The sequence below is a fragment of the Pogona vitticeps genome, chromosome 14 (genome assembly GCF_051106095.1).
Source record: "Pogona vitticeps strain Pit_001003342236 chromosome 14, PviZW2.1, whole genome shotgun sequence".
In the NCBI taxonomy this organism is placed as follows: Eukaryota; Metazoa; Chordata; class Lepidosauria; order Squamata; family Agamidae; genus Pogona; species Pogona vitticeps.
This window is the reverse complement of record NC_135796.1, coordinates 14,645,283-14,671,258: the sequence shown is the minus strand read 5'-3', so window position 1 is coordinate 14,671,258 and position 25,976 is coordinate 14,645,283. Positions and strand designations below refer to the sequence as shown.

The following is a 25,976-nucleotide window of genomic DNA, read 5'->3' as shown; positions in this document are numbered from 1 at the left end:
GGCATTAAAAAAAGATAAATAAATACTTGTAGTAGAAAAGGTGGCAATGTTTATCCTTGGGAGGAATCTAGGGTAACTGTAGTTCCATAAGTTACAGAATGGTGAACTGTTGCAGGGAACTCTAGTTATGGAATTACAGTGTTGGAAAAGGGTAGGGATGACCCTTTTCAGAGTTTCAGTTCCCAGAAGTGGTGAGGATTATGGAACTGATAGGCTAAAAATTTTATGAGCCGTTTCTTAACCCCGATTTAGATGGAGACCATTTTGACTTTTATTTGATTTCTATGGATGTGTTTGCATGGATAACACCAGTTCCTAAAAGCTGTGCTCAGTAGTAGAAATGTGGTTTTTTTTTTCCCCCCTCTCTCTCTTTCTTTGGCTAGGGTTTACCTCCTGGGCCCTCGTGTTGAGCTTTTTGGACTACATCCCCCAGAATCCCCCCCCCAGCCCTTCTGAGAGTTGCAGTAAAAACACACCCCAAACTCTGTATTATAATCTATCATAATAATCATCTTAGAACTGCAGATCTGGAAAGGGACCCTATAGATCAACGACTCCGATGCCTGTCAAGGAGTCAACAAGGGGAATTGAACTCCGGCTTTGTAGCCAGAGACCTAAACCACTGAGGATTTGTTTTGACAGTCTGTGGAGCCTTAGTTATGGTGGTTTCCTTAGTTGTCGTGCAGGAAAAGCTTTACCTACCTCCCGGAAAGCCAGGTAGACACAACTTTCCTGAACCTAAGGAAACTCCTGGGTCCTTGACCTTTCTCTTCTCTTTGCTTGCTTGGGACCTTTCAGCCCTCGGATGGCCGTATCCCCCCGGCTAGTGGGTAGCCTCCGACTTTGCTGGGTCACGCGGCCACCGTGGCCGTCTGTCAGCTCGCTGATTGAGTGCTCGAATGCAATGCGAGTTATGGGATTCCCGATGTGCGAGGCCGTGTCTTATTCCGTTCCTCCCGCTCGCTTTGCCAGAATGGCTCAATGGGTCAGTGGGAGAGAGAGAGAGACATGCCTGAGCATGGATCGCGGCGTTGGGATGTGTGGATTAGTTTGATGTCGGCCGGGGGGTACTTGGCGAAGAATTCTGGGACTGTATATCCAGGAGGGAACGAAACGATAAAAACCTGTGTGTCAATATCCAGCCTTTTTGTTTCCGCGTGGACCGTTCAAGTAAATAAAGATCCAAAGGATGTCATTTCCCAAAAATAGGTTATGGGTAGAGAGCGGGGTACACCCCTTCATTCCCATTCTGACACACTGGGGGGGGGAAGGTGTCCTTCCACTGGATCACAAGAAGACTGATTTCCCATTTTTATTTTGCCAATGGCTTGTTCTTTCCTTTTTACAACTTGTTTTTTTTTTTTAGTTTGCTTTTTCAAATTTTTAAATATTTTTTATTTGTGTAAAAACGCCTCTTTCTCTACCTTTTCTCCACAAGCCCTCACGTGGCCGGCCCAGGACATTTTGCCGACCGAGGCACCACAGCTAAAAACGGTCCTGTCCCCCCGGCCAAAATCAGAAAATCAGGATAGTGTCTTAGGCCTTATTCTTTCCCACCCTTTCGGGCAGTAAAACAAAGTCATTTTTTTTAAAAGCGCTGTTTCATTTGGGTTACAGCTTAAGTGACTCATAACTGAAGGCCGTTTCATGAAACCCGAGATCGGCCGCCTAACGGTGGGTGCAATGACGAAGCCCCCTGGTAGGGCCGACATTTTACGACACCTGATATCTGTCACGTGGGCAAATACGACTCTCTGAATATTAACAGGCTGTGACTGCCAGCACACGTCACCATGGTCTGTGCTGGTGAGGGCTGCTGGGACTCGTAGTCCGATTGGAGGCCAACGCTTTCTGCCTTTGCAAGAGATGGTACGTGGCCGGTCTGCCATTGACCCCTCTGAGTAAGAGGAGAGATGTGAGGACATTTTCATACCATATTGTGTGCGGTCAAGGAGTGTCCAACTTGGGCCACCCTACGAACGACCGAAAGGTCTTCAGCTCTTGGAATCTCGTGGCTTCCTTTAGGCAGTCAGTCCATCTCATGTTTGATCTTCCTCTTTTCCTGTTGTCTTATCTGACCCAGCATTGTTTTCTACAGATCCTTGTCTTCTCATTATGTGTCCAAAACGCGATAGCGTCCTATTACACTGGTGCCTCGCTTGACGATGTTAATATGTTCCAGCGAAATCGCTGTAGAGCGAAAACATCGGCAAACGAAATAAAAAAGCCCATTGAAACACATAAAAACCTGGTTAATGCGTTCCAATGGGCTGAAAACTCACCGTCCAGAGAAGATCCTCCATAGGGGCGGCCATTTTCCTTGCCTGTGCAGCGAGGAATCCGGAGGGCCATTTTCTTCAGCCGGCAGCCATTTTGAAACCCAACGATCAGCTGTTTTTGATTGTCGTAAAGCGAAAATCGGTTCCTGAAGCAGGGAACCGATCATTGCTAAGCGAAGTTCCTCCATTTAGACCATCGTTTTGCGATCGCAATTGCAATCGCAAAAACCTCATCATAAAGTGATTTCCTCGTTAAGCGAGGCAATCGTTAAGCGGGGCACAACTGTAGTCCTTTTTACTTCTAGAGAAAGTTTGGGCTTCATTTGTTCAGGATCCCGCTTATTTTGGCTTTCTGGAGGCCCATGCTATCAGCAAAGTGCTCCTCCGACACTTTTCCAATGAATCAATATTATTCTCCTGCCAGCTTTCTTCATTATATAGCTTCCGCATGTGTCCCTAGTAATCAGGAACACCATAGTAACTGTAGATTACCTTCCTCTTGGTCTCCAGGGATGTATCCACACCATAAATGTCTGGGTTTATCCATAGCAGAATTGTGCTGCTGCTGTCAATCCTGTTGAATGGGCTAAAGATCAGATATGGACATCTGTAAGGTGTTCTTTGTGCTGGCTGGATAGCTTAGTGGTTTAGGTCTCTGGCTGCGGAGCCAGAGGTTGGGAATTCAATTCCCCCACTGGGCTTCCTGGGAGAAAAACCAGCCTGGGGAGCCTTGGGCCAGCTGCACAGTCCCAGGGCACCCCAGAAGGAGAGAATGGGTTATAACCAACTTCTGAGTGCCTCTGTACCTAGAAAACCATTGAAAGGGGTTGCCATGAGTCAGAATTCACTTGACGGCATGTAGTTATTACTAAGACGTTAAAGAAAGGGCTGACGGTCTTTCATTCTTTATTTTCTCCCAATGGGGAGAAAACTGAAATCTCAGGTATGACAATCCCTTTTGGTGCCTAATCTACCTTCTGTTATAATCTGGTAACAAGCCAGCCGGGCTAAGCCAAAGAACATTATTCAAAGGATTGGAACATTTTTTTTAGAGCTTTGGAAAAACCCGCATCCCAGCATTGAAGCTGCCGGGGGCCAACATGTTTCATGTCTGCAGAAGCTTATTATGGCTGTAAATGTATACAGTGGTGCCTCGCTTTACGATTGCCTTGCATTACGACAAAACCGCATTATGACGATCTTTGCTTTACGATGTTTTCATTTAACTGCGATTTTCCTGGAACGGATTATCGCCATTAAAGCGAGGCACCACTGTACGTCCTTTAAGAATCTGCAAGGTGTTTTGTAGTGGTGGTGGTGGGGTCTCTCGCCTCCTAGAACCAGCAAAGGGGCTAGTTCTCGTGGAGGGTTACGGCAGGTGTTAAATCTGTTTTTCAACTTTCCCGCTCTCCACCCTGTCCTCTCGTTGTTCTGTTCTCCCTCTCCGGTTGCCGCTGCGTTTCCGCAACCCTGCCCTGCGCAACGGAGGAAATGGTTGACGAAAACCACAGCTTCTGTGGGCAGGTGATTTCGCACTCGGCTGCTGTTTTTCCTTGCCCTTCCAAGAGTTTTAAAATAATCTTTATTTTTGCAGTGAAAACCAAAGGCCTCTCCTAAGGCTATGTTTATAGTGTGATAATCAAGAAGGAGAGAGAGGGAGGAACACCCTGCTCACTGTTCCTGTTGAAATACGATGTGTTTTTTTTCTGGAGAAGGGACCTTCGTCCTTCATTCCAGGATGAGAAGAGGCTGTGTTAATTTTTCTGCTCTGTCGCTCTCTCCCCTGCCTTATTCCAGATGGAAGCCCTTCCGTTTATCCACCTCTGAACTGTCTATTCCTAATCGGTGATATTCATAACTGCTGATGGGGTGCAGAAAGAGTTTAGATTGGGCGTAGTTATTTTTTTTTCCTGGAACCAGCTGGCTTGAATAGCTTAGTGTTTTAGGGATCTGGTTGCTGAGCCAGAGACTGGGATTTTGATTTCTCTCTGTGCTTCCTGTGAGTAGAGCCAGCCTGATAGCCTTGGGCAAGCTGCACAGTTCCAAGGCACCCATGAAGGGACTGGTAAACCACTTCCAAGTACTCTCAACCTGGGAAACCCTGAGAAGGGTCACCATGTCAGAACTGACTTGAAGGCACGTGATGATGATGATGATGATGATGATGATGATGATGATGATGATGATGATGATGATGATGATGATGATGATGATGACGACGAAGATGACGACGAAGAAGAAGAAGCAGGTGGCTGGACAGCTCAGTGGCTTAGGTATCTGACTGTGGAGTCAGAGGCTAGGAGTTCGATTCCACACCCTGCCTCCTGTGAGTAGAGCCAGCCTGGGTAGCCTTGGGCCAGCTGCACAGTTCCCAGGCACCCATGAAGGGACTGGTATACTATTTCCAAGTACTCTCAACCTGGGAAACCCTGAAAAGGGTCACCATGTCAGAACTGACTTGAAGGCACATGATGATGATGATGGTGATGGTGATGATGAAGAAGAAGAAGAAGAAGAAGAAGAAGAAGAAGAAGAAGAAGAAGCAGCAGCAGCAGCAGCAGCAGCAGCAGCAGCAGCAGCAGCAACTGGCTGGATAGCTCAGTGGCTTAGGTATCTGACTGTGGAGCCGGCGGCTGGGAGTTCGATTCCGCACCCTGCCTCCTGTGAGTGGAGCCAGCCTGGGTAGCCTTGGGCCAGCTGCACAGTCCTGGGCACCCCTAATGGAAGGGAATGGGAAATCACTTCTGAGTACTCTCTGGAAAACCCTGGAAAGGGTTGCCGTAAGTCGGAATTGACTTGGCGGTACATTCTTATTATTTTTCCTGGATTTTGGCAGCTGCAAAATTTATTATTCTCCACCACCCCTTTTTTTTTTTGGATGGTGGGCAATTTTAGACTGCTAATCAAAGGCTTCTACTCCTTTTCTTCAAAGAGAAAGAAGGAAATGGGGGGGGGAGTTGAGAGGGCGTGTTCAGGCTTACAAAACCAAAAGAGGCAATGTCGAAAACAAGGATGCTGTATGTGCTAACCTGCTATGATGAAAAAAAAATCTTTTTTTAAGAGATTGAGTCATGATGGAATCAGAGTGTCTTGTTTTGGCCACACTTCTAAAGAACTCACTGCTGAGCCATCACGATGTATAATAATCAATATCAGCCTGGCACTCGCCTCGGGATGTGAACTTCATTTCCTAAGAGCCAAAAACCAACGCTTCTTCCTACCAATGGAGTCATCGAAAGAATAACTTTTTGAAAGTGACCTTTCAAAATATCATTAATAAAGGAGCTGGGATAGCTCCATGGTTTAGGTCTCTGGCTGCAAAACCAGAGGTCTGGAATTCGATTCCCCCGCTGTGCCTCCTTGTTGATCCCTTCCAGCTCGGCAGTTCTTTATCATTCATTTATTTAAAATATTTCTATCCCACCTGTCTCCCCAAAGGGCCCAAGTTCAAAGATTATTATTAAATGCAGCTGTCCTAGGTAACGTAGGCATGAAGATTTAACCTTCGGAAATAGGGGGCTTTTGTTATTCCCAACATCTGGAGGGCACCAGTTTGACAACTTATGAACATTCCGTGACACCATAGACAGTCAGCAAAGGCAGTGTTTATGAATTCTTGCTGGAAACGGCTAGGTTTATGATGATTAAGATGCTTTCCTTATCAGATCTTTTTTTGTTGTTGCTGAGAAAAATAATAGGGAGTTGGAATGGTCCATGGTGGAAAGGGCCATCTGTTGAGGGTTGCCCAAAGTGGGTTGCATCGCTTTGCGGTCAGCTTGAGATGTTTTGAGTGGTACCCTTTTTCTTCTACATTTTGAAGCTGGTAGATCTTTTCCAAAGCTTGCTGAATACGTTCAGTGGTTAGGTACCTGGCTTCAGAGACAGAGGCTGGGAGTTCAATTCCCCACTGTGCCTCCTCTTGAGTAGAGCCAGCCTGGGTAGCCTTGGGCGAGCTGCACAGCCCCAGGGTGCCCCCTAGAGGAAGGAAAGGACCTACCACTTCTGAATATTCTCTACCTAGGAAACCTTAAAAGGGGTCACCGTAAGTCACAATTGACTTGATGACACACAGTTGTTATTATTATTAGATCTTTTCTAGCCATGCATGGAATAGAACATGAAGTGGATGAGATTCTGGCTGCTGCCTGCTAATTTCTCCCCCTCTCCTAATGGCCTTGGTTGGGAACTCGAATGGTCTCTGGAAACTTTTGAAAGTGTCCTAGTTATTACATGGTTATGTATTATTGAGTAGTGCTAATGGGGCCAGCCGAGTGTAGGAGACCTAGTGAGACCGTGATGATGGATGAGAATGGGATATTTCTAGAATTTATTATCGAGCGATGTTCGGAGCAGGATAAACTGGGGCAAACCTGCATTTATATGAGGTAACCTGGCTGTGGGTAGGGAGGAGGGAGATGAGTCTATGAAGCAGTGGTTCCCAATCTTGGGTCCCCAGATATTCTTGGCCTACAACGCCCAGAAATCCTAGTCAAAACTAGTTTTCTACATGTTGAGCGATTTTGTTTCTTGCTCATAGATGTTTATAAATTGAGTGTGTAGTCAGTTCAGTGTAGTGGTTACCTCAAGATGGCAAAGAGGAAAATCCCCCCCCCTTTTTTTGGAGAGTAGACATAAGGTAAGGTGCAGAGCTAAGAAGACCCAGTTTTAATTTTTTCCCCCTTTCCGCCTCTTGCCACCGCCTGGAGTTTGCAAGACCTGACCAGAACATTGTGGAGGTCATGCATGCATAGAGTCGCCATAAGTCGGAAGTGTTTTGATGGCTACCGCAACAGCTGTAGGGGAAATGTTGGGCTCTAGGTGTGTTTCTTTGCAGAAAAGGGGTGCAAACCTAAAAACTGAAAGGAATGTATGTGGTTTTTTTTTTAAAAAAAGTCACTGCCAGAGCATGAAGTACCACATTTTCTTCTTACAGTGGTGCCTCGCTAGACGATGATAATCCATTCCACTGAAATTCCTGTTTAGCGAAATCATCGCCTAGCGAAAAGCATTTCCGCGTTGGAATGCATTGAAACCTGTTTAATGCATTCTAATTGGGAAGAATCGTCGTTGTCTAGTGAAGATCGGCCATAGGAAAGCCACTTTGCGAACCGCCGATCAGCTGTTTAAATCGCTGTCTTGCGAAGCTTAGGTCCCAAAAACACCCGTTTTGCGAGCGCGGAGGAAGCTGTCAAAATCATCGTCTAGCGAAACTCAGTTTGCGAAGCAGGGACCAAACATTGCCCAGCGAAATTCCCCCATAGGAATCACTGTTTTGCGAATCGCTATAGCAATCGCAAAAAGCCAATATCTAGCGAAAAAACGAACATGCGGGGTAACTGTCTAGCGAGGCACCACTGTATTTGCCTTATCTTCCCTCCTTTGACCCATTTTAAGATGCAGAACATGAATGTTTGAAAAGGCACAGTGTTCAGGTAACTGCTGAAGACTTCAGCGAGCCTGTCCCGCTAGAAACATAAATTTGCCGAGGTGCAGCGTGATCATCTTGTCAGGGAGTGGCCATTTTGTGGATGTGAAGATGGCAAATTAGCCTGCTGACTCCGTGTTGTCGTCGGCTGGCTCAGCCAGACATTCATCTCACCGGCCTTCGTGTGTTCCTGCCGATCACCAGATGGCACGTCAGGGATGAGGTGGTGAGACAGAACCACTTAGGAGACGCCGCAAACCGCCTTCTGGAAGCCTCCAGCAACATTGCTCAGAGTGTTGTATGTGTGTGTGTGTTTTTTTCCTGTAGGGTGACACGATGGCTCTTTCCCAAGTGTAATTGAAAACTGGCATGTGGCGTTGTTTTGGAATGCGGCGGCTGGCGTCCGGTTACTCTGCGAGCGTTATTCACGCGCTTGTTTTCTCGGGGGGCTCCATCAGCATTTCCATTATGAACACACACACACACACAAAAATAGACCCTCTTTAGAACGGGCTTTAGGACAGGGGTGGAAAAGCCTTCGCCAATCTTTCTCTCCTGAACTGACCCGTTTGGATTTCGAAGCATGTGTTGACATTTGACCAGGGTGTGTGAGCTTTTAGTCTTGGAGCCCGGAGGCATGAAGGGAAAATCTCTTCTCCAAGAGAGTCAGTTTTTCACAAGCTTTTGGTTCAGGAGGCAGCGCTGACCCAAGACATTTTGCTGTCTGAGGCCGAACAGCAAGTGTCGGGTTGGGAACACCCTTTTCCTGTTATTTTTGGCAACCTTGCAAAAATCTCACAAGTGCCTCCCTCCTTCCTGGCAGCAAAAAAGAGAAAGCAATTGTTATAATGCAGTTAGCAACTCCCTGCTCTTGTATGAAGCCCTGAATCCTTTCTTCTAAGCTCTGATAGGAAAAAGGACAGTGACTTTTCTCCATGCTGGTCTCTCCCCAGGGCTTTGAACCCTGATTTTCCAGTAGAGACGGGCCTTTTGGACAATGTTGGCCAAAGCTGCTGGGACGATGTTGGGAACTTGTCGTCAAAAACGTGAACTTCTATACCTTGTTTCTCCATCCGTTGAGTGGCGTGTCTGGGATTTTTCAGGAAAAGGCAGAAAAGAAAAGAGGGAGAGACCTACCAGGTCATCAGGACCAACCTGATGCTCCTGAGTTTGGATTAGAAATCCCATAATTCCAGCCCTTGGGCATTGCTGGTGAGGTTTTTTTGCAGCTCTAGTTAAAAACAGCTGGAAGGCATCAACGAACAGTCCACAGAAGTTAGAAGTTACATTAAACTATCCGGAATATCATGTCCCACCAAATCGTCACCTCTCCCTGTTCTCCTTCCTTTTCTTCCCTCACTTCTGACCTTGGTCCCACCTTTGTAGAAATTGTATAAACTAGGTAAACCAGGGATGCGAGCTGGATAATTCCATGCAAAGCGTGGAATATTCCGTAATACAGAACATTTGGTTCTTTCCAGCGAACCTACATTGTCTGCTCATGATTGTCTTTGAGTAGACGTCGAACTTATCTAGGAATGCGACATGTTTTTCAAAATCTAATCTTTCTATCCCGACAAGGTCTTCCAAACCTAGTTCTGAATGCGGATAGATTTTCTTCCTTTGCCTCTCCTTAGACGGCGTCTGACCTTCTTTCAAGTTAAAGGATTGTCTAAAGAGATTCCCTCCCTCCTTTTTCCGCATTTATGCAGAAGCTTAGCTTTTCCACCTTTTCTTTGTGGGTTGTTGTTTCCCCCCACACACACACACTTTTAATAGTACCGTTTATGATTTATTTAAAAATAGCTGCAGCTGTTTGTTTGCATTAGAAGGGGGGGCGGGGAAAACACACCCAACAGCTTGTATTTGCAAAAGCAGCAAACGGGACGGGAGGAAAAAGCCAGCGTTGCTGAGCGATAGTTCAGAACGCCGTTTTCTGCTTCGGATTTTGCTTCCCTTAGGCAGAGCAGCCGGGGAGTTGGCATCAGGACACTCGGCAGAAATAGGTCATTGGGATTCGTGATGTACCCGATCAACCAGACGTTAGAACGTCGCTCGTGTATAGTGGTGGTGGGGGAGGGGGCTGGAACGAAAGCCCCGGGAAGATCTAATTAGCGGAGCATCTTATCCTTTCCAAGAAAGGAAAGCTTTCCCACATCACCTTTCGGCTTGTCTGGGTAGCGCTGTGCTGCCGACGTGATCTGGTTCATGAGGATGCGAGGGCCAGTTGCTGTGAAGGAATCCCGGCTTGTTCCTTAGCCAGAAACCATGATACGAAAAGCATGCCTTGGTATTGGTCTGGAAACTGGCTTGTTTCCTGAATGAATATGAGCCAACAGTGTGATGCAGCTGCAAAAACGTCTGATGCTATTTTAGGTTGCATGAACAGAAGTATAGTCTCCAAATCCCGCGAGTTACTATTTCCCCTCGATTCGGCACTGGTTAGGCCTCACCTTGAGTATTGCGTCTCCAGTTCTGGACATCACAGTTTAAGAAGGATTGCTAACAAACTGGAGCAAGTTCAGAGGAGGGCAACAAGGAGGATCAGAGGGGGCTGGAAACTAGGCCCTAGGAGGAAAGGGTGAAAGAACTGGGCATGTTTAGCCTTCAGGAAAGAAGACAGAGAGGGGAGAAAGAATAGCGTTCTTTCAATGCTCTGGTTTTTTGGAAGGAAAAGCTCCCCCCTGAGTTGTAAAGCACACACACACACCCCAGCCATACTCTTGAGACTTTTGAGGATCTGTTTTTGCTGGAGGGAGAGGGGGTGTGCAGAACTAGCTCTGAGGCCACATGGGGCCAAACGGCCACATGTTCCTTACTCTGGCTTAAACTATGGCTTGTCACAGTTTTAATGATTTAAGTCTCTCCTTCAATGGATGTCCCTTGGGCTGTTTTGTTGACGTCCATCTAGGGATGAAGAAAAGACTCGTGGTAGCTGTTCTGGTTTGGCTACATTTTTCCTCCGCATGGGTGGAGGGATGTCTCAATGACCTGCATAATCTTCTTATTATGGGCTGCCAGAGACAGGAAATGTGGCTTTAGCGTTGAACAAAGTGAGTCAGGTTGCTTTTCCTTATCACAGTCATAGCTCAGGCATAAGGCACTCTGGATTGTTTTTAAAAGGGACACGGATTTTGTTCCTGGCGTGCCCAGGTGGGAGTGAACTGGGGTAGATGAACCGAAAGCGGCTTGCTTATTTCACTTCGTTTTTCCCATAAAGGGACTCACAGCAGTGCACAATAAATAACATACTGGTAAAGCTTCTTGAGAGTCCCCTGGAGCAGTGGTTCCCCAACCTTGGGCCTCCAGATGTTCTTGGACTTCAACTCCCAGAAATCCTGGCCAGCAGAGGTGGTGGTGAAGGCTTCTGGGAGTTGTAGTCCAAGAACATCTGGAGGCCCAAGGTTGGGGACCACTGCCCTGGAGAACAAACTTATCCATTTTGAAGGAAATCAACCCTGAGTGCTCACTGGAAGGACAGATCCTGAAGCTGAGGCTGCAAGACTTTGGGCATCTCAGGAGAAGAGAAGACTCCCTGGAAAAGACCCTGATGTTAGGAAAGTGTGAAGGCAAGAGGAGAAGGGGACGACAGAGGACGGGATGGTTGGACAGGGTCACCGAAGTGACCAGCATGACTTTGACCCAACTCTGGGAGGCAGCGGAAGACAGGAGGGCCTGGTGTGCTCTGGTCCATGGGGTCACGGAGAGTCAGACATGACTTAACGACTAAACAACAAAGCTTACAGGGCAATACATACATACATACATACATACATACATACATACATACATACATACATACATACATACATACATACATACATACATACATACACACACACATACACACATATACACATATATATACATATATATACATATATATATATACACACACACACACATATATATATATATTTAAAACAATTAGATGTAGGATCATGTAAAACAAAAAGATCCTATAAAAACTAAAACCACTTTAAAAGCACACTTAAAAGATTGTGACCTTCATCTTTAGGTGAGCCTTCCCTAACTGTCACCTTCTGGGAAACAACATGCAGTTTGGCCTTCATAATTAAATTATCTATCTATTTGTTTCTTTGATTTGGAGTTCGTACATAACATGCAAACAAAGTGTCTGCCCCTAATGTACATTAGCTTCTGGAGCATGAATAATTGGTATGGATTGGGAAGTGTACCCTCGTGGTCGGCTTGGGTTGATTAGACCAGGCATGTTAACAGCGTTTCGCGTACTCGCAAGGGATAAGGATCGCCCTAGGCGACTAGACAGAGAGGCTGTTGTAAACAATACGAGAACTGGTTACATGGTCCATCTCGGCTGGGCCAGAAATGTGCTGAATTTGTCACAGAGGGACAAGTTGACTAGGAAAACAGCCAGGACCTTCTGTACTAGTGAGAACATTTCATTATAGCCATGTATTGTACAAAAGGCTTCCCATATGAGCAGCTGTGAGACATTTTACAGTTCCTGTCCCCTCACCTTCTTTAAATTCTAATTGTAGGAGTAAACCCTTCAATTTCAGGTTTGAAACGCAGGAGAATCTGCTCTCTTTTTGTTACACATGCTCCTTTCTCTCTTAAACCACCATGTTTGCAATATAACCAGCATATTGTGTCTTACCAACGGGGGTGTGTGTGTGGCTGTCCTAGTGAGTCACAGCAAACCATGGTTTGTTTTGCTTGGGTCATGAGTTGACCAGACAAGCTGTGGTTTGTGTTCCAGAAAAGAAAACTATATCAATATTTATGAAGGTTGTTTCTGAGCTTGGACTTCATGACTGCGGAAGGGTATAAGTCATCATAAAAACAGGCGATATCCTATTTTGTACTCATGCCAGAATCTTGGTATGAAAAGCTAGATGCTTCTACAGATGTAGAAGACTTTAGCTGCAGGCTGACAGCAAAGCTTGTAATATCTCAGCCTGTAATATGGAATATTAAAGATAACACACCCTGTCTGTTCCGATTTACTAGTGATAGCCATAGACGAATGGATTCTGCTGAAATAGGAGAAATCTTGGCTTTTTATGATTGTGTTCTTCGCCTTTTGTATGTGGCTTTTCTGCTTAAAGGCCATCAAAACACTGGGGGGAAAATGTTCAAAAATAAACGTAACAACAGGGAAAGAAACAAATAAAAGGCAGCCAGCCAAACAAACACCCAGCATTCACATTTTTTTTAAAACAATGTCAATTTCAAACATTTCAAATGGTCAATACCATACAGATGGCTTTCAGCCAAGGTAGAATGAAGGATAAACAGAGAAAACTTACAAAACAATGTGTTTTCCCCCCCAAAGGCAACAAATAAAACAATTAAAATTTGGATACAGATTTAATTGCAGGATAATATTTGTATTTTGCAAACTTGTTTTGTATCTTGTTCTTCTTATTTTAGGGAATAAGCTTTCACCATTTGAGAGATTCAGGATAGGTACAACGGTGCTCTTTCTAAAAATATATTTAACCTCACACTCCTGTGGAATAGTTACGGCTGAGGGTCAGTGATGACGACAACGACAACATTAATACAACAATATTAATAATCACGTGCTCTAAAGTCAATTCTGAATTATGGTGACTCTTTACAGGAGTTTCCAGGTAGAGAATCCTCAGAAGTGCTTTACCCTTCTGTTCCTCTAGGGGGAGCCCTGGGACTCTATGCAGCTGGCCCAAGGCTACCCAGGCTGGCTCTTCTCCCTGAAGGCTCAGTGGGGAATCAAACTCCCAACCTCTGGCTCCACAGGCAGATACCTAAACCACTGAGCTATCCAGTCAGGCATTCGGTGACTTTTGAGATTTGTATTTATGAGTTATGCCTGTGCGCGTGCGCATCTGTACATCCACACCCACATACAAGACAGGAAGTTTTGAGATAGCGTTGCCAATTCTACGTTTCCTTTTTTTTCGTAAGTTTGCTGGTTGATTTTCTCTCTCCCTTCCCTTCCCATCCTTCGCTCCCCTGTCGTCTGTTTATCTCCCCAACGTAGATTGTACTTTTACTGGACCTGTTGTTACGAAACTTCAGAGGTTTGCATGAATCTGGAAATAGTGACTAAACCCGTTTAATCCTATGCCCTGGGTTTGCGGCTGAAATCCTGTCGCTTAGCATAGTCAGTGGCAACTAGAGTAAAACCGTTGATTCAGTGGGACTTAGAGAGAAGTCGGCTCTCCAGATCCTCCCCCTGATTCAATGGGCCTACTCTAGTTGCAGCTTCTTGTAAAAACGGACAGGATTCCAGCTAATATTTTTCTTGCGTATGAGTGGAAACACACTGAGGTTTGATGGACCGCAGAGATTTGGCATTCAGCGTTAAATCGCCTTGAGTCTTTTGCTTCCCGGCATTGTGTTCTTGTCTTAAACTCTTAACCAGTTAATCTCCCCCTTCCCCCCAGTAATCCCTGTGGGGAAAAATGTTCGTTCTTTCATCTCTAGAAAGTAAGATGATGGGGTGTAGCTGGGGAGCGGAGAATGGGGCTTGAAAGACAACATCTATAATTATTGACGCACCTCTTTGCTTTGAATGATTTGATCGTTTTTGTGTATTTCTCGCAACTGCTTGGATTCAGAACATCTCTGACAAAAGAAATTCACTTTCTTTTTCTTTCTCTTTCAGGAACTAGCCAACTCTGTCTATTTGGTGATGGAGGTGAGCAGCCCTACAATCTCAAATGTATATTTGTGGGACCTTAGAGGTCTTCTTAATCACACTTCAGGTTCCGTACTTTCGTTCACCTGCTCGTACAGTGTTCGCTGCTGTCGCTTGAGCTTCACAACATCCCCTGTGAGGAAGGCTAGGTGGCAAAACAGCCGTTGGATTCGGGTTTCCTGCTGGATTTATTGTCTGAGGGAGGATTTTAACTCAGTAGTTCTCATGCTTAGACGAAACCTACAGTGGTACCTCGCTTGACGACGTTAATTCGTGCAGCGAAATCGCTGTAGAGTGAAATCGTCGTCAAATGAAATAAAAGACCCATTGAAACGCATTAAAAACTGATTAATGCGTTCCAATGGGCGAAATACCTAATCGTCCAGCGGCGGCCATTTTGAAACCCGACGATCAGCTGTTGGAAAATCACCGTAAAGCGAAAAATTGGTTCCCGATCGTTGCTAAGCAAAAGAAACCCATTCAAACATCGTTTTGCGATCACAAAAACATCATCATGAAGCAGATTTGTCGTTATATGGGGTAATCGCTAAGCGGGGCACCACTGCAACTGGTATGCCATACTGCCTCTGTGCGTCAACACTTTCTAAGAAATCACATTCCAGCTGGTTAGATAAATCAGCAGTGCCTTAAAATATCTTGGCCAGGGGTATATTTTGACATATGAGCGTTCACTCTGACCTTTCCCATAGCCAGAGGTGCATACATATGACCCCCCTCCCACGAATCCAACAACTCTTGGGGGGGCCCACAGGTCCCCTATAATTCATTTATAAACCCCGTGGAGGAAATACTGGCAGATTTAATTCTTGAATTTTCAAGAAAGGTGAGGTATGGACGATGCAACCTAGTTTTGTGAATTTTAGAGACTTTTTTCCTCATGAATTTTAGGGAGCCTTTTTTTTTAAATGTAAGAGTAAATGATGATGACGACATTCAGGAAAAAAAAGACGCAGAGAGCAACCCAGGGAATAAGTTGTCTGTCTGCACTGGCCTCGCCTTCTCTTGCAAAATACACTCTACTTGACTTGGAAAGCTTCGAGCTATTTTCGTCTCCAGGATCTATCAATTACTTGGAGTGTCTCTTTAAAAGCAGCAGCAACGGAGGATGATGAAGATCTGTTGGGATCAGCTCTGCAGAGGAAATGGCTTTTAAAACATTTGTTCTGGGTTTCTCTCCTCTGTGGGAAGGACTCCAGTTTGGGCAGGTTTTCTGAAAACCCCCCCAAAAAAGCAAAGGTAGTTTTGTTTACTGGCTTGGTGATTTTTATTTTCTGCCGTTCCTCCGTGAGATCAAGGCAACACCCATCGCTTTTCGTCTTCCCAACTTCCGTCCCTAAAATCAGTCTTTTGAGGTGGATCGTGAGACAGAAACAGGAAGCGAATTTTTAAAAACAAAAATAGCCCTTCGCGCAACTTTCCTCAATTCAGCATCTTTTAAAATATGGCGGGACACCAGATCCCATTGCTCTGTGCTTGTGGTGGCCGGGGAGGATAGGGGTTGTAGTGAGATCCACAAATCCTCGGGCAGATTTACTGGATCGAAAAAGGCACATCTCTCTTCTTTTATTGTTATATCCGTGCTTCTAAGAAGCTGGCTGTTGTTATGTGCTGTCAAGTCGGAACAGACGTAAATCCACCCTAAAAGGGCTGTCACGTTAAACGAGGTATTTAAGGAGTGGCTTTACCACTCCCCCAGTTGAGTTTTCATGGCTGAGTGGGAATTCGAACCCTGGTCTCCAGAGTCTTAATCCATCACTCTGTTCTCTACACCAGTGGTTTCCAACCTTGGGGGGGGGGGTCCCCAGATGTTCTTGGACTGAAACTCCCAGAAGCCTTCCCCACCAGCTGTGCTGGCCAGGATTTCTGGGAATTGTAGTCCAAAACCATCCGGCTTACCCAATATTGGGAATGAGTGCACTCTGCCACACTGGGTGCCTGTAAGAGTTGAACGACGGCGTGTTAAATCATTGAATCAGGAAAGAAAGAAGACATTATTTAGGAAATCTCTTATGAAACACAATTTTGTTTGCTCTGTGTTATATATATTTTTTTCCTGAAAGAAAGAAATGAACCAAAGTGCTTATAAATTTCTCTTCTCTCTTTTTTTTCTAGTACTGCAACGGAGGAGACCTGGCGGATTATTTACACAGTAAGTCAATGGCCGTTGGCTGCATTTACTAGATTAAACAGTTCTTGAAATGCCTGCAACTAGAATACTTGTAATTTGTAGCCCGCCTGGCGTTTTGGGCTCAAAACACGCACTCCGCTTGACGTATTGTTGGCTCTTCTAGGAAAAGCTATTAACGGCTTGTAACATCTCCAGCGGGGTCTCCATCCAGTAACTGAGGTGTATTGCGTTGGGTATTTGTCCAGCCCTAATCTAGGGTAGGCAAAGCTGGGCTAATTTTTCATCCTGGCTTTACCCCCCTGTGTGTCATTTCTTTTGTTGCTTTGTTAAATGTTTCCTTGACTTCCACAATCTTGAGTGCGAGGTTCACCTCCTTCCTACATCGTTCTCACAACAGCGTTGTGAAGCTGGACAGGTTGAGAGAGAAAGATGGACTGGTTTAAGTGTATTGAACCTAGTAAGGCTTCTAACTAGATGCCAGAATGTATAATTTAGGTCAGTGCTAACCGATTAAGGTGGAGCTGCTTGTGTTGCTGTTTATAAGGTCACTGCAATTAAGCTCCCCCCCCCCATCCTGTTCATTTGGCTCGTTATGAGGACTGTCAGGGATTTGCTTTAGGCTAAGATTGTGATTTTTGACCCAACTCCGGGAGGCAGTGGAAGACAGGAGGGCCTGGCATGCTCTGGTCCATGGGGTCACGAAGAACCGGACACAACTAAACAACAACAAGATTGTGATTGAGGCTCGTTGAAGAAAGGGAATTAAGAACGGGACGTCTGCTTGCACTGGGATCTCGACCTTCATCTCTTGCGTTCTAATTTTGCAAAAAATAAAAGAGAAGTTGAATGAACGGGTCGAATGCCATATTAGATTCCTCATATCGGCCTCTCCTCCAATACCCTTTCAGACAAAAGGAAGGCTGTCACTCAGAAGAAAGCTTGAGTCTCCCCCTTTGCCTCTGGAACTCCATGCCACTAGATATTGGAGTAGAATTTGGCCCTTGAGCTGAAGGAGGGTCCTCACCCTTGGTGGGCAGGTGGACAACTCTCGGGGGTCTAAGAGACCATGTTCCATCCCAGGAGATTGCACAGACCTCCCCTAATGTTAAACATGCCTAAAATTGAAACTAGACGTGACTAAAAATCCACTTACTGGAGAAGACAATAATGCTGGGATGCTCAATGGTTTAGGTGTCGAACTGGAGAGCCAGAAGTTGGGAGATTGATTCCCCGCTTTGCCTCCTTGACAAGGGACTGCACTCGGTGATCTATTGGGTCCCTTCCAACTCTGCGGTTCTAAGAGTTTTATTATTATCAAAATGAAAGGCCCAGCAGGAAAAGAGGCAGGTTGAACGTGAGATGGGTTGACTCATAAAGGAAGCCCCGACGTTGGATTCGCAGGACGTGGACTTCGCAGGGCTCTTCACGAAGCGGCCTTTTGAAAGCTGTTCGTTCATCGGGCTGTCGTACGTCAGACACAACAGGGTGGCCTTTGACGACGACAGAAATCCGCTTTGGAACATCAGTAATTGGGAGCATTAAGTGGAGCAGAGAGGTGACGCACCCCTCCTGCTGGCTTCCACCTTTATTTTTTTTGCTCGGAAAAAAAATAGCTGGAGGAAAGGTGTACAAAGTAAATGTCTGTCCCAAACCTCTCGACGGGCTGCCTTTCACTTACCAGCTCTTTTGAATTAGAGGAAGTTTACAATGGATAATTCTCATTTCTCCCCCCCCCCCCTCAAGCTTCCTTCCTTTTTAAAAGCATTTAGTCTGGACAGATTAAAGCTGTCTCCTTCTGTTTATTCATGTCTTTCTAGAGTGGTTTTTTTTTTTTTTTGGTCGGTGTTTAAAAAGACAACATTGATCTCGTTCATTGTCATTTCCTTTCTTTTTTTTTTCCTAACTGCCTTTGTAGCCGGGTTGGTCTGTGTGACAAGGAAACGTTATGCTTCGAGCTTTCTTCCATTAAACAGCTGGAACTGAAGGCTTGGATCTGTATTTTTTTCCCCCTCTCCTCTCCTTGGGGCTAGAATTTTAACGGGTTGTGTGCATTAAACGGGCTCTGTGTGCAGAACGGGCATCGTCGCCGGCGTTCGCCTGGCTTAGCGACTGGAATTCTGGCTGCGTCTTGGCACCCTGGCTGTGGGCTCGGAAAAATCGAGCAAAAAAAGTGAATTCTGCCAGAAAAAAAAGAAGGAAAAAGACTTTCCTTTAAGGAACCTGTCAAGTACAAGCCTTAAAGATGGCTGTTAAATTGCTTTCTGGGTTGTCATCCTTGAAAAAGAGGATGGACAGGGACTTAGACGTGGTGGCTCCCCCAATTCTTGAATGCTTTTCTCAGATAGCACTGCCAGCGTCTATTTTCTCATGCTTCTCCTTTGGAAACACGCCTGTTTCTCTACAGCAACAGTTCTCGACCTTGGGTCGCCAGATGATTTTGCACACAGAAGGCTTCACCACTGGCCAGGATTTCTGGGAGTTGTAGTCTTAAGAACATCTGGGGATCCAAGACTGAGAACCAGTGCCTTAAAGCCTGGTAAGATTTATTTTATTTGGCGGTGTAAGATTTATTTTATTTGGCGGTGCTTCCCAGCCGTGGGTCCCCAGATGTTCTTAGACTACAACTCCCAGAAGCCTTCACCTCCAGCTGTGCTGGCCAGGATTTTTGGGAGTTGTAGTCCAAGAACATCTGGAGGCGCAAGGTTGGGAACCATTGCTCTGCAACTGATTTTTGTGAAGGTCTTGGGTGCGAGTTCTGCTTCTTAAGTACAGCACCACCCCCTCCACGCAAGTGATGTAGCCGAAAGCTGAGAGAGACCCTGATATACAGAGAATCTTTAGGAAAACCTCACGAGGATTTGACCCCATTGGTTTGTGTGGTGGGGGAAGCACACTGAGGGTCTGCTTGGTGGATCCAGAAGACCCACTGATTTTGGGGTGAAAACAGAAAAATGGTCAGGAGATTCAGGGGAAGCTGAAAAGAAGACTACGGATGGCAGACAGCGTTCTGTTTCGTAATTATTTGCTGAACGCCACGCATGTCATGCTTAGTAGATCAAATGGCGTGGTGTGAAATCAAATTTGTTCCACAAAAGATACGCTCCAAATCGCTGCAAACGTATTGCATCAGACGAGTCTTCAGAAATGGGTTGTCTTGTTTCGTGGTTGTACGTGAACCTTGGTCCTCCATCTTATCTATGCATAAGTTCCTGCCTGGTCCTCTCTTTTTTTTGGTGATTGTCGTTCGTGAATCCGTTGCATTTCTTCTTCTTCTTCTTCGAGACGCGTTGTGTTAAAACGTTCTGAGTGCGCAATTTTCGTCTTTCGTGCTTTGCTGATCTCCGCTCCGATCTTGGGCACGTTGGTGTTACCAGCTGGCGTATCTCTTGCCTTTAGTCTGCATTCGTCTAAAGAAATGTGGAGGGAATGCATCCGTTGTTTTGGGAGCCGGCCCTGTTTCTGGGCAGAGTGAACCAGCAATAAACTTTTATTATTATTTTTTAAGGCAAGATCCGGGGTGGGGGGGGGGGGAGAAAGCTGCGATTCACAGGAACTTTTGACTTGGGGCCTGTACAGCGTTACGTGTGCCGGCATCAAAGGAGAAACGAAAACGTTTCGAACCCCCTTCTGTATGATCGTTTGGGGAAGATAGGACCAAAAAGAGAGTCTTGTGTGTTGAGAATCACACACTTATTGTGGTCCTCCTGCCCCTGATAGGCTTTGATCGCTCCTCCATTTGCCCCATTAGCAGAAATGAGTCGTCTTCATGGAGGTAGGGAGCCAGACTTGACTGAATAAGCAACATGTTTATTCTCTGGAGCCTCATAAGCCTCGAGGTGGTCGTCACACGAAATAACTTTCATTTTCCGGTCACGCCTGCCCTATTTCTGAGATTTTGCTTGGAATTCTTCAAGGTCTTGCTGTGCCGTGAACTTTCTGGGGTGGAGGAGAGGTCCCCTCCAAGTCAGGAGAAGGGTTAGGGTTTTGGAGCGCTGAACTCTCTAGCCATCTTGCTGTTTCTTTCCACTTGCCCTGCTTGTTAAAGATGAATTCGTCTGTCATCCCTCTCACGTGGCAGGAGAGGAGATGAGCCTCCTTCTTGGCAATGTCCTCTCGCGGCATTAGTCAGCCTGCTTGCGTGTCGAGCGTGCCACTTGACACATCGCTCAGGCGAGCCCCGAGGGCTGGAGGCGGCTCTCCTTACCATCTTCAAGCATGAACCCACGCACCTGCCCGACGGGGTTGCTGATTCAGCTCGGCTTCGGAGGTCCTTGGCGCCTCCACTTTTTTTTATTTAGATCCCCGCAATGTTATGGAGGAGCCCACATTCGCTCCTAAACATTTCCTTGGAAAGAACATTGCTGCGTATTTCTGAGCCGTTGGGGGTGGGTTTTGTCGAGGGTTGTGGCGCACATGGATATAGGATAGCTCAGTGGTTTGTGTCTCTGGCTGTGGAACCAGAGGTTGGGGGTTCGAATCCCCCACTAGGCCTCCTTGAGAGGGGCTGGACTTGATGATCTATAAGGTCCCTTCTAGGTCTGCAGTTCTAAGATAGTGGGAATGAGGACGATCCTCAATGGCAAATTATAGGCTTGGCTTATAGAAGGGTTGGGTCTGCGTGCCTAGACTGTATCACATCAGGCTAAGGTGGCCACTTCTAGAGAAAAGAGTCCTCCACCGATAAGGCTGCAAGAGAGCAATCCTGTTTTGTGAAGGTGTCTCCCATTTTAAGGTCCAAACCAGGAGTAAAGCTATAAAGGACTAGAAGGAGAGCCATCATCCTGAAACCACCCATCATCCACAGCCCCTGGAAGCAAACTCGGGAGGCCGCGTGTCTTCCCTCCCGAGCTAGAAATTTTGCATTTCTGTTTAAATTATTGAAAACCTTTCTAACGTTGCGTCCGTACCTATAAAGCCAGCTTGATGACATTTTAAGCACACGCTCGAGTTCTTCTTCTTCGCCCTCCATTTTGGTGGCGTGTAAGCAGTCGCCTCACCAGCTGTTAGGCTGTGCGAGGCAAATTCCCCCGTGAGACCCACCTCGGATGCCCTCGAAATGTGATAAATTTTTCATGTGCTAGGTACATATTTTTCAAATTTGCCCTCCCCGGCAGCACAGAAGGTTTTGAATTTTGGGCCTCAGGAGTTGGGCGACGAAGGGGAGGCGAAAACGTGAGGCGAGGACTGCTTTTTGTATCCCTGGGAACCATGGTGAGCTAGATGGGGGGCGAAGAACCTGGGGGTATGCCCACCCCCCGTGGTTGCTTCTGAGGCAACCACGTATCTGAACTTCAGCCAAAGCTGCCTGAAGGCTCCTTCTTTGGAAAGGGCCCTCCGTTCCTTTTCGTCAGAGGTCTCCGCAGGTCGCCCGTGTAGCTTGCAGGTTGAGGCCCTCGCCCAATTAAAGAAGTGGTCAGTAATTAACCAACTGCGCTCCAGCCGTTGCAAACGAAGGAGTTGCTATTTTGGACAGCCGGCACGCTGAGGGCCAGGAAAACTTGATTTCTACCCCTGTGCAAAAGTCACTGAGTAATTTTGAGTTGCTTTATCTCTTATTGAAACCTACCTCGCAGGGTTCTTGTTGGGGGTAAAATAAAAAAGTGGGGTGAACCACATAAGGCACCTTGCCGGCAGGGTGGAAGAAAACAGGTATTATAATAACAGAGATGATCAACGGGTCAAAGGGGGTCAACATTTTCTGCACCGTTACAGTAAAGCAACAGAGTAGAACCCGTTAACAAGACTGCCTTCCGCTTCGTTTAGGGCTGCGTTGTTGTTTGTGAGAGGCAGTGTGGTAGAGCGGATAGAGTATCCGGCTAGCACTCGGGGCGACCGGGGTTCAGATTCGTGATCAGCCACAGAAATTTGATAGGGGTGTGTGTGTGTGTGTGTGTGTGTGTGTGTGTGTGTGTGTGTGTGTGTGTGTGTGTGTGTGTGTGTGTGTGTGTAAAACGACATGCCTTAAACGTCTGATAGACCCCAAATTTTAATTAATCGTGGGCCGTCAAGTCAAGTCTGACTTACGGTGACCCTTTTCGGGGTGCTCAGAAGTAATTTATCATTCTGTTCTGGGATTCCCTGGGACTGTGCAGCTTGCCCAAGGCTACCCAGGCTGGCTTTTCTCCCTGGAAGGCACAGTGGGGGATTGAACTCCCAACCTCTGGCTCTGTAGACCGACCCTTTTCTCGTTGAGCTATCCAGCCAGCTCAAACCTCCTATTAGGGTTGCTTTAAGTTGGAAACGACTTAAAGGCCTATTATGCCCCAACGATGTTGTTTGGTTGGCTTCTAATACTTTAGTAGCCTCAAACCATCTTTGCAAATTGGCCTGAAATTATCAGAAGGTCAAGAGAGAGAGATGTTTGTGGGAAGAAAGAAATAGCTCTCGAATTGGATTTCGTGCCACATAAATGTTTGGGCATTAGGTGATTACAAATGATAACGGTGCTCGTTAAATGGTTACAAAGGGCAGTGGTATTTGTCTGTCATTGTAATTAGTGTCCAGCGAGGATGATGGCTGATTCCTCCGTGACTCACCTGGCTTCTGTCACCGCTTCTTCTTCTTCCAGGTATGAGGACTCTTAGCGAAGACACGATCCGTCTCTTTCTCCAGCAGATTGCCGGGGCCATGAAGGTGTTGCATAGCAAAGGGATCATTCACCGGGATCTGAAGCCTCAGAATATCCTCCTTTCGTTTGCCGGGGGCAAGAAATCGAACCCCAATAACATTCGCATCAAAATCGGTAAGGGCCAAAGGTGTCTGCTGATCCGAAGCTGGTGGATTCCAACCTCCGTCTTGAAACATCTGGTTTAGATTCGCAACAGGGAGAAGCCTCTGTAGTGTACGTGTGTGTGTTTGTGTGGTGTCGAATGAGAATAAAGAAGGTTATTTTGCCAACCCGTAGGGCTCCGTTGCGACGAAACCAGCAAATTTTCTGCTAACGTAACTTAATGGTTAAAATCCTGTCGCCGACGTAACCCAAAGGGCATTAAATTTTGGAGGCAAATCGCTGGGTGTTATGAAGCCATTTGTCGTGTGCTGGGTTGTGTTAACTCAGTACACCAAAGGTAATGTGGATGCTGATATAAATGCTTCTCTGTTGTAACCATGTGCCTCCACCCCTTTTTTAAAAACTTTGCATCTCCATGCAGCTGATTTTGGATTCGCCCGGTACCTACAGAACAATATGATGGCAGCCACCCTCTGCGGCTCTCCGATGTACATGGTAAGTAAACCATGATTACATCTGTTCGCTTTTTCCTGCTCTTCTTTAAAGGATTGGGGAATGTTTTTGAAAAAGTTGTATTTCTCCGGGTTCTGGAGCAGATAAGGGCTCTTGGATCCAGTTGCTTCTTGTCTTGTTTCTCACTGTAGGGTTCCATCTGTTGCTTTTTTTTCCCATCATGGACTTTGGTGGGGGTTTTTTTGGGGGGGGGAGTTTTTTCTTCCCTTCGGAGAGAGCCAGAGAAGACGCTGGTGCTGTTTTGCCCTGCCAGTCCCTAGAGAGGTGGAGAAGGTAAAATATAGGGAGCTGAATTCTAGTAATTCAGAACTTGTAATATGCAGATTAGTGTTTTTTGGACTGTTGGATTCCGGGAGGGGCGGTCCATAATCACGGATTTGCACACCCGGGGGTCCTTTTCGGGCAGCGTTGCTTAGAACTGTTGTTGGTGACTTTACAGCGGTTTCAGACCGGGAAAATGTACTTCTTTAGAGTAATAATATACTTGCGGGCCATCAAATCAATTGTGACTTATGCCAACGCTTTCCAGGTAGAAAATACTCAGAAGTGCTTTACCATTCTCTTCCTCTAGGGGGAGCCCTGGGACTGTGCAGCTTGCCCAAGGCTACCCAGGCTGGCTCTTTTCGTGGGAGGCACAGTGAGGAATCGAACTCCCAACCTCTGGCTCCACAGCCGGAGCAGCCTACCAAATACTCTATGCTGGGATAATCCCAACATTGATATACAAAAAAAGAGTAACTTTTCCGAATTCTAGGGGTTTTCTTCCCCCCTCCCCCCTGCCTGGGGATAGCAGGATTTGAACCTGCGACCTTCGGGAATCCATGCAGACATCGGGATCCTGAGCAATTGTCAGTATCCTTGCTAGTCCACGCTGCTTGTCTTAATACTGTCTCGCGTTGCGTGTAATGCCCTGGAAGCCACTGAAAAGCTGGACTTTATTTTGATGGCAGGGTCCCGCCCCTTCATTTGCACGTCTATGTTTTTCTCCTCGTTATCGTGCTGGAATGTGATGATGCAACCTGTGCACACGTTGATCGGCATTTATTGCATGAATGTTGTGCCCTCTGGGCCAAAACAACGGTGTTCTGTGTACGGTAGGACACCTTGGACTTTTGTGGACGTTCTGTTCTCCGAACTGGCTTTGTTCTCCGAACTGGCTTTCTAGTTGACCTTAGCCGGGTCAACTCCACCGAAAGGGCTTTTGAGATTATGCGTCTGTGCTTTGGATTTGCCTTTAGGCAGTGCCTGTAACTACGTCCCCCGATGGAGGGGAGTAGCTAGAGCAGTGGTCCTCAACCTTGGGCCTCCAGATGTTCTTGGACTTCAACTCCCAGAAATCCTGGCCAGCAGAGGTGGTGGTGAAGGCTTCTGGGAGTTGTAGTCCAAGAACATCTGCTGCCCCCCCACAACATCTGCCGCCTGAGGCCGTTTCCTGAATCTACCCAACGATGGGGCCGGCCGTAAAACAATAACTGTGCCAGTTCACCGGTCGGTGGGTTTATTTCTAACCACTGTCATCACAAGGAATGCCAGTCTCCTTGACTTACTATGGGAAGGGATGTAGTGATGGATGTAAATCCTTCTTGATTTGAGTCTTGCCGTTGTGATGTATACACAAAAGACTGGGTTGTGCTCCTTTGGCCCACAGCTGTTCATCCTGTTGTATGCGGGAAGCTAGGGGGGGTCTTCTCATTCTGAGTTCAGTTTCGCCTGGACGCAACCTCAGGGCCTGTTTACATCAAGGGAACCTTGCTCCGAAATATGAACGAGGTTCGGATTGTGTTTACCTAGTAAATATGTTACTGTATGTGGGAGTCCTGATAGTTTCCCTTCTGGGCATCTGAGCCGGATCTTTTGTTTCTATCAAATCCTTGCATCGTGGACCGTTAGCTGTGTTCGTTAGCTGTGTTTTGTGGTTATAAAAGGACACGATCCGTAAAAGAAGGTGGATCTTGTATGCTTTCAGTGTTACGGCAGACATTACAGCTTACAACACCCTTCTGACTTGCATAGCTCCAAAAAAATACAGTGAATTTGTCCGATTTTCGGGTGCTAAATGGATATCGACCTGTATGAAGTAGGGCATTTCAAAGTAACCAGGCTGTCAGGCTAAGCAACCGGCAGGGACTGTGTTCAAAGAACCGGCTGTGTTTAAGTCTGTTAATATTAATAAGAAGATTTGTTTACAGCCTCGTGTACAGACAAAGGTT

The 25,976-nt window shown here is 46.3% G+C and overlaps 1 protein-coding gene across 2 annotated transcripts in view; it reads left to right on the top strand.

Annotated features, from left to right (window-relative positions):
- ULK1 (unc-51 like autophagy activating kinase 1) overlaps positions 1-25,976 on the top strand; it is an 80,321-nt gene that overhangs the window by 6,244 nt on the left and 48,101 nt on the right. For both annotated transcript variants that reach the window (XM_072983094.2, XM_072983092.2), the window contains exons 4-7: positions 14,342-14,374; positions 16,508-16,544; positions 23,092-23,265; positions 23,675-23,748. In XM_072983094.2, coding sequence (XP_072839195.2) covers positions 14,342-14,374; positions 16,508-16,544; positions 23,092-23,265; positions 23,675-23,748 — 318 coding nt within the window. The remainder of the gene's footprint in view (positions 1-14,341; positions 14,375-16,507; positions 16,545-23,091; positions 23,266-23,674; positions 23,749-25,976) is intronic.